Source organism: Perognathus longimembris, chromosome 17, assembly GCF_023159225.1.
Source record: "Perognathus longimembris pacificus isolate PPM17 chromosome 17, ASM2315922v1, whole genome shotgun sequence".
Taxonomy (NCBI): Eukaryota; Metazoa; Chordata; class Mammalia; order Rodentia; family Heteromyidae; genus Perognathus; species Perognathus longimembris.
The window spans coordinates 36,460,286-36,479,986 of record NC_063177.1 but is presented as its reverse complement, the minus strand read 5'-3'; the positions used below and the strand labels follow the sequence as shown (position 1 = coordinate 36,479,986).

Sequence of the window (19,701 nt, the reverse complement as noted above, 5' to 3'; positions counted from 1 at the left end):
GCCACACTTCATCCCATCCAGAAACTGAAATCCAGTCCATGTTTTTTTCTCACAAAGCCTGTCCACCACCTCCGCCCCACCACTCAGTCTGGGTTCTAGGTACTGTCCACCAGCAGGCTTGGTTGCCTGCATGTCCTGGACTGGAGTATCTCGAGCCTGGAAAGGATGTGTCCATCCTCTCTCCAGTCCTCTGGTATCCCTCAGTTCCGGCTATAGAGTAGCTGGGGTATACAATACCCAGAGGCTCTCAAATGGGCCCCAGATTCAGAAGCCTCAGGACCCAGAGCCCCCACAGAAAAGACTGTAGCTAGAATGTTTGTGCAGAGCCTGGGAGGGAGATGTGTTCTGTTGTCTCCCTTGCCCCAGGGTACCTGATAATCACACAGGCAGCAGGCATCTTCTGTGTCACACTAGGCACCTGTGGCTGCCTCACTGGGGGAGAATTAATGATTCCCGCCGTCAGGGAAGGCATTCAGCGGGTCATTGCGGCCCTTACAGACAGACACAGCCTGGTCCATTTGCATCCTCTCCTGGGCCCTGTGGTCAGGGTGATCTGAGTCACACACACACACACACACACACACACACACACACACACACCATTCTTATCCTTAGTCTCTTATACATTAGGCCTTTGAGGAAAAGATGGACATAGATCCCCATTCCATCCACTATCAGACTTTTTGGACCTCCCCAGCTGGAATCTTCTTGTAGGTCAAGCATGGAGGGTTTTTGAGGAGCTCAGGAAATTTTGGACCTCCTCTATGGAGCCTGACAGCTCTTTTTTTCTGGACTAGTTGGCAGTCCAGGGTCAGAATCATCTGCCCCTCACCCCACCCTGGAAGACTCCTTCTGATTGGATGAGGCAGAACCCTGTAGGCTGTGTCTTGTTTAATACTATCATTAGGAATCAACCAGGGGCTGGGGATATGGCCTAGTGGCAAGAGTGCTTGTCTCCTATACATGAAGCCCTGGGTTCAATTCCCCAGCACCACATATACAGAAAATGGCCAGAAGTGGCGCTGTGGCTCAAGTGGCAGAGTGCTAGCCTTGAGCAAAAAGAAGCCAGGGACAGTGCTCAGGCCCGAGTCCAAGCCCCAGGACTGCCAAAAAAAAAAAAAAAAAGGAATCAACCAATGAGAAAAATTGATGGAGCTGGGGTTGGTGGCTCATGACTATAATCCTAGCTACTCAGGAAGCTGAGATGGGAGCATCTCAGTTTGGAGCTAGACAGACAGACAAATTAATCTCCAGCTAACCCGCAAAAAGCCAGAACTAGAAGTGTGACTCAAGTGATAGAAAGCCAGCAATGCGTGAAAAAGCCAAGCAAGAGCACAAGGCCAGGGCTAGGAGTTTAAGCCCTAGTACTAGCATACCTAGACACAAACACAGACACACAGACACACACACAGACACACACCAGGTTGATATACTGTCAACAGTACATTCACTTCCATTATCGCACATTCATCTTTATGGAGCTTATTTACATTTAGAGCTCTACCCGAGCTACAGCTCCATTTCTGGTTTTCTAATAGCTTATTGGAGATAGAGTCTCACAGATTTTCCTGCCTGGACTGGCTTGAAACCATGATCCTCAGATCTTAGCCTCCCAAATAGCTAGGATTACGGGCATGAGCCACTGGTATCCAGTTTATTTTTCTATTTTTTTTTTAAATTATGACTGGATGGGTGCTGATGGCTCAAGCCTATAATCCTAGCTACCCAGGAGGCTGAAATCTGTAGATCATAGTTTGAAGTCAGCCTAGCAGGAAATCTGTGAGACTCTTGTCTCCAATTAACCAGCAAAAAGCCAGAAATGGAGCTGTGGTTCAAGTGATAGAACATCAGCCTTGTATCAAAAAGCTAAGGGACAGTGTCCAGGCCCTGAGTTCAAGCCCTAGAATGGGCACCAAAAAAACAAAAAAGGACTGAAGAGCATGCGCCTGGCATTACAGCTTCTTAGGAAGCAACCTTTGGAAGCTGAGGCAGGTGGATGGCTTGAGCCCAAGGGTTCTAGGCTAGCCTGGGCAATGGTGTGAACCCCCATCTCAAAAGGCAGGGGGTACACTGGGGATGTAGCAAACAAAGCAAAATAACAAAAGAATTGTGAACTAGGCTGATCATCTAGTTCACATTAATCCTCCCACCAATAGTTTCATGTAATGTTTTCTTTCTGTGTACTGTGAGATTTTGTTGTTCATTTCTGGTGTTCAAACTCGGGGAACTGAAAATGTTAAGCAAATATCTTACCACTGAGCTACACCATCAACCCTTTATTTATTTATTTATATTTCAAACGTTTAAATTTCTTTTTTTTTTTCAATTATGGCTTATAGCATTTTTGATCTCTGTCTTTCTTTCTAGGGTATAGAACCTAGGGCCTCATATTTGCTAGTCAGGTGCTTCACTACTTGAGCCATACACCAGCCCCAGTTTGTGATCTTTTACTCTTTACATATCTTTCTTTCTTTCTTTTTTTTGCCAGTCCTGGGGCTTGAATTCAGGGCTTGAGCACTGTCCCTGGCTTCTCTTTGCTGAAGGCTAGCACTCTACCACTTGAGCCACAGTGCCACTTCTGGCTTTTTCCGTTTATGTGGTGCTGAGGAATGGAACCCAGGGCTTCATGCATGCAAGGCGAGCTCTCTGCTACTAAGCCATATTCCCAGCCCCTCTTTTTTTTTAAATCTTTGTATTTATTTAAACTTTGTTTTTGTTTTGCTAGTCCAGGAGCTGGAACTCAGGGTTTGGGCCCTGTCCCTGAGCTCTTTTTTGCTCAAGGCTAGCACTCTACCAGTGGATCCATAGTACCACTTCCAGTCTTTTCTGTGATTAATAGGGTAAGAGTCTCATGAACTTTCCTCCCAGGCTGGCTTTGAACCATGATCCCCAGATCTCAGTCTCTTGAGTAGCTAGGATCATAGGCGTGAACCACCAGTGCCCGGCTCCATTGTATTTCTCTTTATTGTGTTACTTGGGAACAATCCAGGGCCTTACATGTTAAGCAAGTGTTCTACCACTGAGTTACACCCTGAGCCTTGTAGCTCTTTTTTTTTTTTTGTAGGCTATCACAAGCTAGAAGAACAGAAAAGTATTATTTTTGCCAGTGGAGATTCCTTGAAATCTCATCTGCTGCATGACATAGACAACCATATAATTTCTGGCTCCAGACTTATTTATTTATTATTTATTTTTTATTTTTGCCAGTCCTGGGGCTTGAGCTCAGGGCCTGGCCACTGATTTGGAGCCTCTCTGTGCTCAAGGCTAGTGTCCTACCACTTGAGCCACAGCACCACTTCTGACTTTTTCTATATATGTGGTGCTGAGAAGTCTATCCCAGGGCTTCATGCATGATAGGCAAACACTCTACCACTAAGCCACATTCCCAGCCCCAGCTTATTTCAGCTTCTACACATAAATCTAACATGGAAGGATCTGGGGATATCTAATTTCAGTGAGCCTTCATTGTGGTGACTTATTTCCTGTGTCTCATGACTTCCAATTTAGTCCTTATATTTGAGAATCCTCAGTCCTTAGAATGTCCTCTATTGCCTTTTATTCCAATGCACCAAGCTCAAGTACAATGCCCACATAGGTGTGAACACCGGACAGCCAGTGTCCTGCAAGCCAGGACTAGCCTCTCAGATTGATTTTTCCTCTATAGCATTCTCTTGATTGACTTTACTTGTTTTATTTTACTTTGAGACAGGCTTTCAACCTGTAGTCTAAGCTACCTTCAAATTTTCAGCCTTTTTGCCTCAGCCTCCTAAGTGCTGAGATTATAAGCATATGCCACCCATTCAGCTCTTGTTTTTTTTTTGGCCAGTCCTGGGCCTTGGACTCAGGGCCTGAGCACTGTCCCTGGCTTCTTCCCGCTCAAGGCTAGCACTCTGCCACTTGAGCCACAGCGCAGCTTCTGGCCATTTTCTGTATATGTGGTGCTGGGGAATTGAACCTAGGGCCTCGTGTATCCGAGGCAGGCACTCTTGCCACTAGGCTATATCCCCAGCCCAGCCCTCAGCTCTTGATTAATATTTGTTCTAAGTAGTATCTGTATTTGAATTTCAATTCTATAAGGGATTTTTAGGAATTCTTCTGAGTTCCTAAGTACTTTTTTTTTTTTTTTTGCCAGCATTCATTCAAAGGATCCATAGTTCTTTTCTTTGTTTTGTTTTTTTGCCAGTCCTGGGGCTTGGACTCAGGGCCTTAGCACTGTCCCTGGCTTCTTTTTGCTCAAGGCCAGCACTCTGCCACTTGAGCCACAGTGCCACTTCTGGCCTTTTCTATATATGTGGTGCTGGGGAATCGAACCCAGGCGTTTATGTATACGAGGTGAGCACTTTACTTCTAGGCCATATTCCCAGCCCCCTAAGTACTTTTAATTGTTCCAGAAAAGATTTGGGGCTAAGCTGGGTACTGGTAGCGTATACCTGTCATCTTAGCAGAGATCTGGAGGATTGTGATTTGAAGTTGGAAGGAGAAGTCCAGAAGACTCTATCTTAGTGGAAGAAGCTAAGAAGCTAGTGGTGCGCACCTCTCAGGGAAGCCTAAAGTAGATGACTGAAGTCCAGAGACACACCTGTCAGGAAATAAGACCCTGTCTCAGAAGTAACCAGGAAAAACGGTGCAGGATGTGGCTCAGTAATCGAATGTCAGCCTAACAAGCCTCAGGCCCCAAGTTCAAGCCCCGGGACCCAACAATGAGGAAAGATTTGGGGCCAGACATAGAGCTCATACCCAGTACAGGAAAAACAAGTGATTTGGGATTACGTAGCATATTTTCCCAAAAGTATATGCTTTCAAAATGCTCACATCCCGGGGCTTGAATTCAGGGCATGGATGCTGTAATCAAGCTTTTGTGCTCAAGGCTAACACTCTACCATTTTGAGCCATGATTCCATTTCCAGCTTTTTGGTAGTTAATTGGAGATAAAAGTCCCATTGACTTTGCTGCCTGGGCTGGCTTCCAGTGGTGAGCCTCAGATCTCAGCCTCCTGAATAGCTAGGATTACAAGTGTGAGCCACCAGCACCTGGCTAAGAAATAAATTTTAGTGAAGAATTAATGCCAATTCTTTTTTGTTTGGTTTTGTTTTTGTTGCCAGTCCTGGGGGTTGGACTCAGGGCCTGAGCACTGTCCCTGGCTTCTTTTGCTCAAGGCTAGCAATCTACCACTTGAGCCACAGCGCCACTTCTGGCCATTTTCTGTATATGTGGTACTGGGGAATTGAATCCAGGGCTTCATATATACGAGGCAAGCACTCTTGCCACTAGGCCATATTCCCAGCCACCCAATTATTTTTTTAGGGGGATTGGCCTAGGCTAAGCTCAAACTCATGATCCTCCTGCCTTAGGATTTTTTTTTTTTTTACCAGTCCTGGGGCTTGGACTCAGGGCCTGAGCACTGTCCCTGGCTTCTTTTTGCTCAAGGCTAGCACTCTGCCGCTTGAGCCACAGTGCCACTTCTGGCCATTTTCTGTATATGTGGTCCTGGGGAATTGAACCCAGGGCTTCATGTATATGAGGCAAGCACTCTTGCCACTAGGCCATATCCCCAGCCCTGCCTTAGGCTTTTTAAGTGCCAGGATTACAAGTATGTATTACCATACCTAATGTCAATATTTCACAAACATTTTCAGAAAAACTGAAGGGAACGGATTGTTTCTCAATGCATTCCATTAGGTTCATTATTATGTGAAAAACTTACAGAAACATCAAAAGAACAGAAAACTTTCATGACAATATCTCTCATGAATTCTCCTGAATGTAGACAGAGAAAACTTCAACAGGATACTTGTAAACGGAATATTACAACATAGGAAAGGGATTGCCCATCATCATGGAGTTGTGAACCTGGGCTGAAATAATTTAAAATGGTTTTATATCTAAAAGCCTATTAGTATATCTATTATAGCCACACTTCCCAAGTTTCCTCAAGTGTGTGTGTGTGTGTGTGTGTGTGTGTGTGTGTGTAACATGGATATGTTTATTACCTTCATTCTGAGGATGTATCATGGATGTTTAGTCAAACTTACTAAATTGAGTTTACTAGGAAAAAAAGCATCTGCCTACCATCCCTTGGATGAAACAGAGAGACAATGAACACAAATCTTGTCTGGAGCATGCAATGTAAAGATTAGACTTCAGTTGGAACTTTCCAGAGGTCTTTGAATTGGAAGTAAGCCAAGGATTTGAGAGGATGGTTGGGAAATAGTGTAGACCTGGGCTAAAAACTCAGGCTCTGCAGGCAGATAGATCAGAACTGGAACATTCATTTTGCTGTGTGGCTTGGGGCAAGTTGCTTCACCACTCTGGAGCTCAGTTTCCTTATCTGCCACCTGGGGGTATTAACAGTGGCTTCCTCCTAAGGGTGAGTACCCAGAATCAATGAGGTAATTTAGGCCGAGCTGCTGACACACTGTAAATATTCAATAAATAGTAACTTCTGCCTCCTCCTCCTTCTCCTCCTCCTTCTCCTCTCTGAGGGTAGAGGATCCACCTACAGCTGAGGAAGGGGCTTGCTCTGGAAAACCTTTCCAGATTTACCTAAGACCTAGAGCCTCAACTACAGCCTGCCTGAGGCTAGACCCTGGGGCAGCCACTGGTAGCTCACTGGTAATTCCTAGTCACTCAGGAGGCTGGAAGCGGAGCCTCTTGGTTTGAAGCCAGCCTGGACAGCAAAATCCAAGAGGATTTCATCTTCAGTTAACCAGCCCAAATCTCAAACTAGAGATGTGGCTTAAGCATTAAAACTCCAGCCTTGAGCAAAGAAGCCAAGCGAGAGAACAAGGCTCTGAGTTCAAGTCCTAGTGCCGGCACAAAAACAAAAAGAAAAACCAAACAAAGAAGGAGGTGAGAGGGACCCCCCATGGTTACCAGTCTGTCCCTCACTTCTCCTGACTGTGGCCCCCACTGCCCATCCAAGGAGCCCTCGGGGCCAGATCTATTAATGAGCGTTTTATTGCTCCCCTAGTCAGTGTCCTGACATCTGGATACGGCAGCTGTTTCTCCCTGGGATGTCCGTGTGTTGGGTAATCGGTGGGAAAATTGGCACCATGAGATTGGCAGGGGGTTCTGAGCACACTTGTAGCCAGACGTGATGTGAGTGTGGATGGGTCTGCTTCCTACCCCGCCCCCCCCCAAGTCCTTTACTTGCAAGAACAGGGCTCAGTATAGAGGCATGGGTAGCTCTGCATGAGGGAGATGGAACAGCTTTAGGAAGGACTCTCCCGCAGGGAGAGAGGAGAGCTTGGTAGACAGGTGTGGGGACCCCCACCCTGGCCATTTGAGGGCTTGGGGTTGTGAGGACAGGCCCTAGGGGAAGGGGTTTCATCAGGGCAGACTGGGCACAGGTGCCTTTTCCACACGACCCATCCCAGTGTGAGCGTGAGCGCCTGTATCTGTATCTGTGTGATGCTTGTGTTTCCTGCATCTGTTGGAAGCCTTTCTCAGGGGCAAGTGGACAGATGTGGTCTCTTGGGCTGGGGAGAAGGTGGTCAATAGTCCTCTCTGACCTTGAACCCGCTGACCTCCCAGAGTGGGTGACATTTGATAAGGGAAGCAGGTGGTTCCTCTAAAATGCTGTTCTTTGGGGGTCTTGTGTGGGTGCCTCTGTTAAGAAACTGACCTTGTTTCTGGGAGAACAAAGCCTGGCTTATGGTCTGTCCTGGGACTTTAGTTCTGGGGACCCCCTCCCCCTCTCCGTTTTCTGTTTTGTCCTACTGTCCGTCCTTTCGTCTGTCGCCTGCAAATGTCTCTGCCCCGTTAGTCCCTGCTCTTCCTCCCAACACCCAGTCTCTACCCGGCTTCCCCCAAGACCCTGGCGGGCCCCAAAGGGACAGTCCTAAGGCTCAGCCTTGCCCTGTCCCTGACCCCCTACTCCCCTGTGGGCCCCACTGGCCTATGATGGGAGCACGTGCCCAGCCCCCCTCTCTCCAGCTCCCTCCTCCCAGCCTGCCTGGGCACTCATTCAGTCAGTCATTCATTCATTTCCTCCTTTCCTGTCCCTTACCCAGGGCTCCAGCGTGCTTCCGGAGGGAAGTCTCCAGGACTCTGTTCCCTCTGTTTAAAGTCTCCAGGTTAGTAAGCCAGGAGGGGGCCTCCCACATCCACCTCCCACCCCCTAGTCAGATGCCCTCCCCAGCCTTGAGGGCCAGAGCCGGGGGAAGGAAGGGCTCTCCTGGAGGGCCTGGGAAGGGACAGCGGATGCCCAACTCTGGGAGGTCACCTGACCTGGCAGAAAACGTGTTTGTGTGTACATGTGTGTGCATGTGTGTGTGTGCAAGCACGTGTGCATGTACCTCTGTGTGCAGGCTGCAAAGCCTCTGTGTTATCTGGGCTTGAGGAGGGGGAAGAGGTTCCAGGGGTCATCTGCAGGGGTGGGGGGGGAGCGGGGGGGGGGCGGGCTGGCAGCCTGGGGAGAGAAGTCAAGTGCCAGAGCTATGCTACTTATGGGGTTGCTTGCTGTTCCTGTGATGGCCGGAGGTGGGCGTAAGAGAGGCCCCATGTGGTGTCAGGGCAGCGTTGTTTAGTTCCTAGGTGATTGCAAACCTGTCCATTCATTTCATTTATTCAGTCACTCCCTCCCTCCCATCCCCCTTCACTCAATAAAGATCTATTGAGCGCCTTTTCCCGGCCAGGCCAGCACCAGGGTAGGTGCTGCTGGCAGGCTGTGCCTCAGTGGGGAGCTAACGTGGGAGTGCCACTTAGCCGCTGTCCAGGCTGTGAGCTGTGGTTACTATGTCCCCTGATGCCCTAGGAGAGCCTGTTCCTGCTAGTAGCGCCTTTGTACTTCATGCCCCTTGTGACATGTCCCCTGACCCCAGCGTGCCTCTCTCCATCCTGGGATGGGACCCCTACCAAAAAAGCAGAGGGTTCAGATCCTGGCCCCAGCAGGGTCGGGCTGGTTTCTGGTTCCCTTTTAGTCCCACTCTTTGGCCGGCTATCTGGGGGCTACCCTGGGGGCTATCTGGGGGCTGCCTGCCTCCTCGTAGAGAGAGAGAGGGGCTGCAGGAACTCCTGTCGGCAGTGTTGAGGCCCCTCATCCTCCAGCCCCCTCTCCTGGAGCTGGCAGTCGGTGGCAATCCAGGTGGGCAGCCAGGGGAGGCCACCCTCCTTGCCACTGTGGCTGCTGCCGCTGCCTTGATGGCTTTTTAATAACTTTGCTCCCAGACAATCTGCAAAGCACTCGTTTGTCTGCCTCTTAATTAAAATTACCGTTTTCCTAAAAGAGCAAGGATGTTGCCTGCTGCTCCCTCCCCTCCCCCATCCCGGGCTGTTGCAGAGAGGAGGCTGGGGACCAGCCCTTCCCCTCTGGCCATCCTGGTCACGGGGCCACCCCCAAACAGCAACCCCAACAAAAGCAGACAGCTGAGGTGTGGGGTGGGGGGAACATGGGCAGGAATGGAGACAGGGCCTCTAGCTGAGGTTTGGATGTTCTTTCACCTACCCCTCTTGGATACCCCCAAAGACAGAGACTCACTGCATCTCTGAAGAGAGGGAGCAGTCCAGGTCTGCTGTGTTACCAAGTGTTCAAAGAAACAAGAATCTCTGCTATTGATGGGCCAGCATTTATTGGGCTAGTCCTCCAGCAGGCTTAGGCTCTCTACTAAATCCATGACGGTTCTCAGAGTGCTGCGCTAACACTTCTGTGTATTTTATTGTTCAGTAACCTTGCCCTGAGGTTAGACAGACAACCCCAGGTTCCACTGGGCAGCTCCAGCCTTGCAATCTCTGTTGGCCTTTGTCAGGTCTAGCTTCAGTCCCCAGGCTGTACAGGGAGAGCCTTAGCCTTGCTTCTGCAGATGGAGTTCCTCTGTGGTCCATCTTCCGCTCTTCTCTGCCTCATTTGCTCCTGAGATGTCTTTTCTTTTCTTTATTCTTTTTTTTTTTTTTTTTTGGTGCTGGCTCTGCATCCTCCTTTTGTCATCTCCTCTTTATGCTCTTTCTTTAGCTAGTTCTTTTCCTGACCATTTCTGGTGTTTGTTTTCTGAGCCTCTGAACACTGTCTCATGGCTCATGGCTCTCAGTGTGATCTGCCTTGAGCAGTCCAGCTTTGGGTATCATCAGTGAGTCTACCGATCTGATTTCACCGAGGGGCAGGAAACGAATGAAGCAGTGATGAGGGCAATAGGGAACGGTGGAGACTGTGGTGAGGAGAAACACACTTGTACTCCTTATAAGCCATACAATTCAAAGAAGCAATGGTAACTGTAAACCAGCTGGACAAGAGGCCTACACACCAGTGCAGCCTCAGTATGCTTTATTGCTCTTGTCACCCTTGTGTTGCCTAGCATTGTGCTAGAGACTTTGCATACTTTTTTGCCAGTCCTGAGGCTTGAACTCAGGGCCTGGGCACTGTCCCTGAGCTTCCTTTGCTCAAGGCTAGCACTCTACCACTTGAGCCACAGCGCCACTTCTGGCTTTTTCTGTGTATGTGGTACTGAGGAATGGAACCCAGGGCTTCATGCATGCTAGGCAAGCACTCTACCACTAAGCCATATTTCCAGCCCTCGCCCCTTTTAGTTCCCCTCAAGGTTGGCATTATTTTCCCTGTTTTGCCACTGGGGAAATTGAGGTTTGGAAAGGTGAAAGGACTTGTTCAAGGTCAGAGCCTGGAAATATTGGACCTTTGGCTTGCTGCATCCCACAGGAGTATGTGTCCATGTGACATAGGACCGTAGTATCACGGGCTGTCTTGGGTAACCGGGAGCCCTGGGGTGGCTAATGGCCACTCAGTTCATCGTGGGGAGAGAGGGCTGGTGGGGGGTGGTGGTGAGGGTAGCAGAGACAGGAGGGAGTTAGTGCTTGTCACACAAATGCACCCCTCCCCTTCAGCTTCCGGCCCATCCCAGCGGTCTGGGATGGCGACGTGGTGACAGGTGCCGAGCTATAGCGATGACAGCACTGCTCATCTCCCCCCCATAATTACTGTCTGATGAGATGCCAGAATTAGCCACTGTGCGAGCATGGGATGCAGACACGGGGCACGGTGTGGGAAGCAGCTGGAGGAGGGGCAGCCTCTCCTTCAGAGAGCCTGGGGCCCTCAGCAGCAGGGCTGGGGCGGCACTGGGGAAGAGGAAGTAGGTTAGCAAGGAGGAAGCACTGTGTGGTTACTGTGCATCAGCTATTGTCCTGTGGGCTGTGGTTTCTCAGCCCTCAGGGGAGGCCGAGCGTGCCTCCGAGACAGCTGGCTGGCAACTGGACAGGGCACCTAGGGCCCCAACCCACTAGCCAGAGAATGCCAGGCGGGGCAGCTGCTCACTCAGACTCCTGGCACACCCTTTGGTGTCTGCATCTTCAGTGGGCCTTGGAGGGGCTGTGACGGGCCAGCTGCTAGGAGATCAGATGCAGAGCAAAGCCCTCAAGTTCCTGGGCGAGGCTCATCCCTGAGGCAGATGGAAGTATCCTGGAGGAGCAAGCCATTTTAGTCTCCTCCACTGGGAGAGGCACCCCGCCCAGGCAGGAGGCTGGTCTCTGAGGTCCTGGGTCCCGGCAGCCAGTGTCCCAGGAGCAGGCAGCGGGGAAGGTATGTGCTGGGATTGGAGCAGGGGTGTTATTCCCCTCGGGCATCCATGCAGGGGTGGAGGGAGGACTGTTGAAGGCACTTAATAGCAGAAGCAAAGAGGGGTCATGTGCTGTGCTGCTGAGACCCAGTCAGGGCCACAGGAGCCATCCTGAAGGCCACCAGCTAAGAGGGGTGGTGACACGGAGGTGGGGTGAAGGGGGAGGGCGTTCACTGAGGGCAGTACAGACAGGAGAGGCTGGAGGCCAGGCCATGTAAGGAGGATCTGGGCGGTGGGGGAAAGTGCAGGGTGAAGAGGCTCTTGAAGGGACAGGTCAGGATCGTCCTCTGGGCCCCTGTGAGGGTGCAAAGATGATGAGTGCTCTCAATATAATGAGGTCTCCATTCCAGGAGGCCACCAAGCCCCCAACTGCTGGGCTTGAGAATGGAAGGACTTGCGGGCTTGTCTTTACATGGGTTGAAGTCAGCTGGAGGCAACTTTGTGCCCACAAAGTGCCCACCAGGGGCTTGAAGAAGGCCATGGAAGGCCTGTCCAGGACAGTGGGGACCTTCCCAGGCTGGGCTCCATGCTTTTAGGTGGCTCTTTTGCCGGCGGTCCTTCTGCCCTTCTATCCCCATGCCTCACCCAGTCCTGGGGAGCAGGCCTCCTCTGCCTCTACCAGGAGAGGTTCGTTTGAGTGTCTCTCCTGGAGGAGGCAGACAGGGACACGGGGGCTCTGGTCCTCGTGAGACGAAGGCAGGGATGGTGAGGTGGCAAAACCAGCCTCTGTGGGGGTGGGAGGGTGGGGGCAGCGGGAAGGATGGGAGTCTGGGCTCCTCCTCCGCTTTACCCACTCCCGTCTTGGACACCATCCTTTTCTGGGCCTCAGTTTCCTCACTTGTACAGTGGGAGAGCAGCGTTACACAGTGACTCTGAGAATTGGGTCCTTCGTCGATGGTCATAGGACAGGGCTATCGGAGGCTTCACTTCGCCACTACCTTGGGTTTTCCAGGCACCCTGGGCTGCTTTGGGTTTTCCTCTGTTTTTAACCTACCAGTTCTCTCTCTCTACCTACCTACCAATTCGTTCTATCACCGAGTGCACCCTGAACACTTGAAACCCCCTGTGCCCAGGTGTCGGCCTCTTCACTCAAGATGGCATCACAGATAAAAGAAAAGGGAGACTTGAACCTTCAGTAGACGGAAGGGAAACTGGCTGCTTTCCTTGCCCTTCTGCCTGGGCTCTGTCTTTCTAGATTCTTCAGGGATGGGTGATGGGAGGGCTTAGGTTAGAAACAGAGAGAACTATGCCTGGTATTATCTGGTGAGGCCTGACTTTCTCTGGACATAGTGGCCAGGCAACAGAGTCTCTTGTAATTTGGGACTCCCTTTCCCCCTCCATTTTGGGTACCCCTGGAGAGAGGAAGTAATGGGATACAGATTTTGTTGTTCTCAGTTGACTTATAGGGTGGTAGTGGTGGGGCTGAGAGCTTTTGCCTCTACCTTTCAGCAGCAGCTGGGAGCTGGGGTGATCACCTGCCCAATGCCATGTCCTAGGAGCAGGCCCTAACCAGAACTAGGGCTCAGAGTACTCCAATCCCAGAAGAGCCTTGGTGTTGCCTCATTGGTTAAGCATTGATCAGTCTGGTGGTCTTGCGGTCTCTGGCCCCATCACTTTAGTATGTGAGATGGGATGAAGGAACCTCAGCAAGGAACCCCTGAACTTGGCAAAGTGGGAGGGGGTGTTGAGGAGGTACCCGAGAGATTCCCAGGATGGGCAAATGGGGTTCTACACTATTTTTCACCCAAAGCTAGAGATGTAGTGACCTGACACATGAGGGAGGCCCAGAAAGTCTTCTTGGGAGACTTGTGTGCACCTGATGTGTGTGCATGGGCATAGGGTACCAGCTATCTAGGTGCATTCAGGATGGCAGGTGGGGGGTCAGGATGGTTGTGAGTGGTGGCCTGGGTCCCGGCTGGGCCAATGGGTCCCATTGAATGCTGGGACTGTGGACTGTGCAGGCGAGGCAGTCGGACTGGGCCTATGCTGGTGGGCATGTGCTAACTGTACAGCTATGGCCACAGGAGTGAGAGCCAGATGTGTCTGGGCCGTTGAGCCTCTGTTGGAGCCTGCAGGAGCTCTGATTATGCTGGTGACTAAGGAGCTGTCTGGGGCTGGGGCCTTGGGGCTGGGACAGGCCTCTGAGGACAGCCTAACCACAGGGAAGAGAGTCTTTGGGGACAGAAAGTGGGCAAGGTGGGATCTTCTGCTTCATCTATATGAAGCTCTTCACGAATACCTGGTATGGACTCTATGTACCTTTGGTAGGATGGAGCGGCCAGTGGGTCTCCTTCACCTCTTGCAGCAGGTTGAGGTAAACAAAGGCCCTTTGCCCATACCTGGGGCTCCAGGCGCTGCACCGGAGCTGGAGTGATCCAGCCATCTCCTCCAAGCTAGGACAAGCACCTTGCCTCGCTCTCCGCCATCTCTGGCTCCTTCTCTCCCTCCCAGCCTGTGCTTCTCCCCGCTGTCTCTCCAAGGAGAAGCTTTCAGGACACCTTCCCTAGGCGCGTGAGCGGTGGAGATGCCACACAGGAGTCAGCTTGTTAACACGGCGTCACCCGCCAGGGCTGTTCCCAGCTTTTCCAGCTCAGGCTTCAGACTGAGGGTGACATGCTCCTTCCTGAATCTCTACCCCCTCCCTTCCCAAGGAAGCCAATTAGCCAAAATCTTCATTAGAAGCTAAAATGTAAAAGCCCACAGTCCCCACATGATACAGCTTTGACAGCCGAGTGGAAGAAAACGAGGCTGTGGGGTAGATGGGAAGGAACTGGCCCCACTCACCTCCTTGGCTGGTGCCGTTGTGTAAAACCTGCGTGACTATCTGTGACTGCCTTTGTTTTGTTTTGGTTTTTAAACAAATGAGAGGACTGAGGCTCTGAGAGGCCTCCGACCTCCTCAAGGTCATACAACTAATCAGTGGTGGAGCTGAGTTTGAGCAGAGCTTTGTCATCCAGAAATTCAGTGACAATTTTGGCGAATGCCACAGCTTTGCCGGCTGTGTGTGGGAGGGGAGGAGCGGCTGGAAGAGGGAGGGCTGTGTATCCAAAAAATTCTGATTTGTGGCCCTTTTGCAAAGAGGGGGTCTTGCCTGAGTGTGTGGTCGCGTTGTCAAGTAGAGGGACCCTGCTTTCTGTGTGGGGAGCATGCCCCTACCAGGCTGGGCTGTGACCCCTGTACAGATCGTTTGGGCCCTGGTGCTGCATGTAGCCTGTTATCTGACTGGGAGGTTGCTAGTCTATGCTCTCCTGGGGCCTAAGGCCTGGCAAAGGGCTCCCCTGGCAGTTGCTTTCTGGGAAGTGGCATAGTGGAATGGAAAAGTCCTTGTCCCTAAGGCCCCGGATACCTGGGTTCTGCTTCTGGCTCTACTGCCAGGGTCAGCATGGATGACTTGGTCAGGTTTGCTCTGTTCGCCTCTCTTTCTCTACAATGGAAGGCATTTGCCTAGAGCAAGAGCACTGTGTGGTTTTATGGGTATAGGCAAGGTGGGCCAGGGGAGCTCTGGTGACGTTTCTATCTGAGAGGCCAGCAGGATTAGAGAGCTGCCATGTGCCTGGGGCCCTGGGGAGTTGGATGGAGTCGGGAGAGGGTGCAAAGACTTCATAGCCACAGAGCTAGGCAGCAAGCAGAGGTGGTACCAAGGCCAGGCCCGGCAATAAAGATGCCAGGCCCTCAGTCCTCCCCACCATCCTGTCCTTGGGACTACCTAATCTACCTAATCTAGACTTCAGGGGGGTGTGCTCAATCCAAGATGGGCTGCGGTCCTGTCCTGGGTCTGCTGCTAGCCTGGGAGAGAGAACAGAACACGTAGGACCACCAGGGGTAGGTAAGAAGGGAAAGTTGGCAGGGGAGGCATCTGTTTCGGCCTCCCTCAACCCTTCCCAATCCTCCAAATGCTTCCTCCCCTTGGAAAGCTCTAGAAAGTAGCTCTGATGGGAATAACTAAAGCCCAGGCTCCACCCTCCCAGCTCTTAGGCAGGTGAGCTCTCCTTCCCCAGCCCCCGTATGCGGTCCTTTAATTAGATTCTAACTCATTTACCAACTAAGTGGCCTTCGGTGGGTTTTAAATCTGCACAAATTGGTTTGTGTTTTTCTGCCTGTGTGAAGCTGTGACTGGCAGTGCCCTGCCCCCTCCCAGGACTCTGTCATCCCCCTGAGTCTCTGAGTCCCCACCAGGCTACCTTCCCTGGGGCTGGGAAGCAGCGGGCCCTGGGCCCGGGAATGGAAACCCACAGGGACATAGGCCACAGATCCACCCCGGCCTTACCACCTTTCTGGTAGGGAGTCCGTGCAGTGACTCAGGCTGTGCCAGGAGATGAGGGCCCCAGGCTCTGCAGACTGGAGTTGGGGATGGGGAAGAGACCTCAAGTGTGTCACCAGCCAAGCATTCCCCTGATGCCCTCTGACCTTGCCCACCTTCCCTTCACCACTGCCAGAGCCTGGGTACTGGGTAGGAACCATCTGAGTGGGGATGGGCTCTCCCTGGCCTCTTCTCTCCCCTTCATCTTTCCAATCATAGATCATAGCCAGAGAGAGGGATCCTGTCCCTGCTTGGGGATCCAATGATGATAGCTTGCTTGGCCTTGCCTTGTCTCCTTGGTATCTCTGTCCCATGTCACCAGGAAGTCACCTTTATTGTCTAATCTCCCCCAGGCTGTCAGGGTCTTTTCCTCCCCTAGCCTTTGCCTCTGATGGATTCCCTTCCCCCGCTCCTTGCTGCCAACTCAGACAAGCTCTCTGAGGTGGCTTGACCTTTGTGGGGGGTGGGGATAGTTGGGTTGGCAAGGTATGGGGAGTCCCAGGAGGTACAGGTGTTGGGGGCTCAGGCTAGGGACTGAGAGCCCCTTCTGAATCCTCATTCCAGTTGCCACCTCCCCTCAGTCAGCTCTGCCCTCCAGTCCCCCATCTCCAAGGCTTTTGTTCGAGTGACAGGGAGACTCAACAGGGCGCTGGGCATTAGCAATTTGGGGGGATATTATACAGGAATGTTTACAGAAAGGCAATTGCCCGGAAAATGACTTTGGTTGCTGTGGTATGGGGCGGAAAAGCTGGTTCTAGAAAACAGACACAGATGGTCTTCTGCACCAAGGACTCAGAGATAGCAGGGTGAGGGGCCCCGGGCACGGGAAAGACAGTGCCAGCCACCCAAAGGCAGAGGCTGAGTCAGTTCCCTGGGTGGATGCCCAGCTAGTCCTGGGTGACCTTTGGCCTTTGACCTCCAGCTTCCATGTTCAGCTTGCTTCCTGACCGAAGCTGGTGGCAGCAGGATGGAGTTGTCAGGTGCAATTGATGGTGGCAGCGCTTCAGGGCTCCTCCTGGGTGACTTGGGCTCCTCTTGCTTCAGCTGTGGAGGGGACGGGAGAGCCTTGCACTCTGTGTGTGTGTGTGTGTGTGTGTGTGTGTGTGTGTGTGGTGGGCCCTCTCCCTTTTTAGCCACCTCCATGCACACCTCACCCTGCCCCCTGGGTTCCTGTCACTCTCAGAGCTTTCTGTCTTCTCTTCCTGCCATGGCTCAGCCCATTCCCTACCTCTGCCCAGATTGGGGGGGGGGGGGTCAGGGGACACACATGTGACAGAGACAGACTCTGCTTGGCTTCTGACATCCTGGGAGATGGAGACAGGGTTTTGAGTTGGGGGAGGGGGCAGAGACTGCCTGCCAGCAGTCCTTTCCTCTTCTCTAGCTGTGGCTCCTCCTCTCCCTCTACTTTCCCTCCGCTTTGTCTCTCTCCTGCCTTCTCCCTCCCTCCAGCTCCCCTCTCCCCATTCTCTTCTCTGAAGATGATGTCATGTGCAAACATTGTCCAACCCCAGCTAAAGGACAGGGTAGAGAGTGACATCTGGGGTAAAGGCGCTAGCCAGGTGGGGAGAGCCGGAGTGCTTATGACATGGTGTCACTAAGATGTTGGGATCTTGATTCTCATAATGAGCTTACAGTGATCTCATGTAAAAGAATGCGGTGGAGGATAAAAATAAGTCAGGCCCATAAATAAACGTATAATTTGGAATCGGTGGAACAAATAACAATGTCGCTGTCCTCCCAAGCACCTGCGCTTTTATATCCTCTCCCTTCCACTGGGGGGCACCCGCGGCTCCCTACTCACCCCTACCTCAGCCGCGTTCACCTCCGCCGCCCTGGCTCAGCTGCTTCTTCACTTGCTGCTTCCTTTCATTCAGATGCTCCAGTTCACGGACGCCTGGTGATCAGGCATTATGTCCTCTGATCATAAGGCTGGGCATGGTAACAAATGTGTAATCCCAGTCCTTGGGAGGCTGGGGCAGGAGGATTGCAAGTTGGAGGGTAGCCTGGGCTACATCGGAAGACTCCGCATCTACCAATCAATCAATCAATCAATCAACAACAGCAACATTAAACAAACAAAACAAAAATTTTAAAAGACTCGATAGCTGGCTTTGTATACCGAGTGTCCTTGGAGAGAAGGGAGACCCTGCGGCCCCTCCCTTATTTCTCTGGCTCTTAATCCCCACGTTCACCTCCCCCCCACCCCCAATGATTCCTTACCGTCAGAGTTCCCTGCTCCTGCGTTTCTACCACTGTTCCCTCCATTTCTGTATCCCTCCCTTATGGAACACAGCCCAGATCCCTTAGCACCTCCTGAACACCAAAAGGAAGCATTGATCTGCCCAGGGCCTGAGGCCTGGATCCTGTGGCTTGCTCTATTGGAATCAATCTGCCTGGCTTTTTTCCCTGGGCTGCTCAGTTGGAAAAGGGTCAGGACAGCTGAAGGACTGGTTGTTGGCTGAAATAGGCTCCCAGGGAATGAGGAGGTCATCCTGCTGGGGGCCCAACACCCACAGGTCAGGAATGTCTTTCACTGGAAACAATGCACTTTCTCCTCCATTGTCAAGGCTTCTCACTCATCCTGGGGGCAGTGTTATGGAGGTTAACACCCTATTTTTCCAGATTAGACCCAGCACTCAGTAGGGAAGCTTTATGGATGGAACCAATACCTAAAGGAACGGCTAGCCTGGGCTGCCTGTGGGGAGGTGCTGACTAAACTCTGCTGTCGCTGGCAAAGTGTCTCCCCTCCCTTCCCTGCTCTGACATCAGGTTCCAGTGATCCACCCTCAGACCAAGGCTGTACCTGTCTCTCTCTTAAGGGCAACTGGCCTGTTCCAACCAGAAACCCCAGCTAGGCCTCCCAGCTCCACCTCCACCAGTCCCTGCGGAGGAAAGTTCAATGTGTCCCCAACAGGGAGCTAGGATGCCTGGGTTACCCAGGCTTCAGCCTGCTCCCTGAGCCTCAGCTTCCCTGCTTTGTTTAATAAAGCCCTACATCTCAAAGGGTCTTAAACTGTAAAGCTCCTCAAATCTGCCTCTCTGAAACAGCAGGTTGCCTCCCTGCTCTCTCTGCCACTCTAGGGGCACCTCCTGCCACTTCCTCCAGTGTCTGTTGGGCTCTTCCTTGTACCCCTCTTTGTCAAGCCCACTCAGCAGTCCCCTCCCCCTGCCACCTCAGTCAAGAGCTCCCATTCTGCCCTCCCCGGGGCCTGCTCCCTGCCATCCCCCATGCCCCCCAATGTCCCCCACAGTCACTGTGCACCTCAGACTTGCAATCCATCTCTCCCACCCCCAGGCACACTAAGATCCACACACACCCCTCCAGGTAGGAAAGAGGACTGGCATGGAGGGAGAAGAGGGAGGCATGGGGCTGTGGTAGGGTAAGGAACTCTTCTGGAACCAGAAGGGAAGCAGGCTGGAAGATGGAATCTGGTGAGAATTGTCACAACAGCAGCCATTTGTGTCCAGAGCCCTCACAGAGCAGAGGTGTCTGGCCATTGGCCTTAGGGGAGGTCTCTCCTGGCCCAACAAGGCTAGAGCTGGACCCAAAGCAAGGCCTGGGCCAAGAGAGGGCTCCTGGGATGTAGAGTTTCCCTTTGCTCAGCTGTATGCAGTGGGGCTGCAGACCTCCAGATGGTGGTCAGGGCCAGCCAAGGAGGAGAAGGAGATGAGGGTCATGGGAAGCAGTTTCCTGGCTTAGTTAGGGCTCTTTCTTTAGCACCCAGATACCCAGATCACCCTCAGCACTTTCTCCAATGTATTATTCAGCTCTCTCTCTCTCTCTCTCTTTCTCTCTCTCTCTCATTCACTGGCCACCCTGGTTGCCACAAGCTATTAAGG

The 19,701-nt window shown here is 52.0% G+C and overlaps 1 protein-coding gene across 1 annotated transcript in view; it reads left to right on the top strand.

Annotated features, from left to right (window-relative positions):
- Positions 1–19,701, top strand: part of Srcin1 (SRC kinase signaling inhibitor 1) — a 73,503-nt gene that overhangs the window by 8,703 nt on the left and 45,099 nt on the right. Inside the window, 1 exon segment of the mRNA XM_048365532.1 lies at positions 8,013–8,075. Coding sequence (XP_048221489.1) covers positions 8,013–8,075 — 63 coding nt within the window.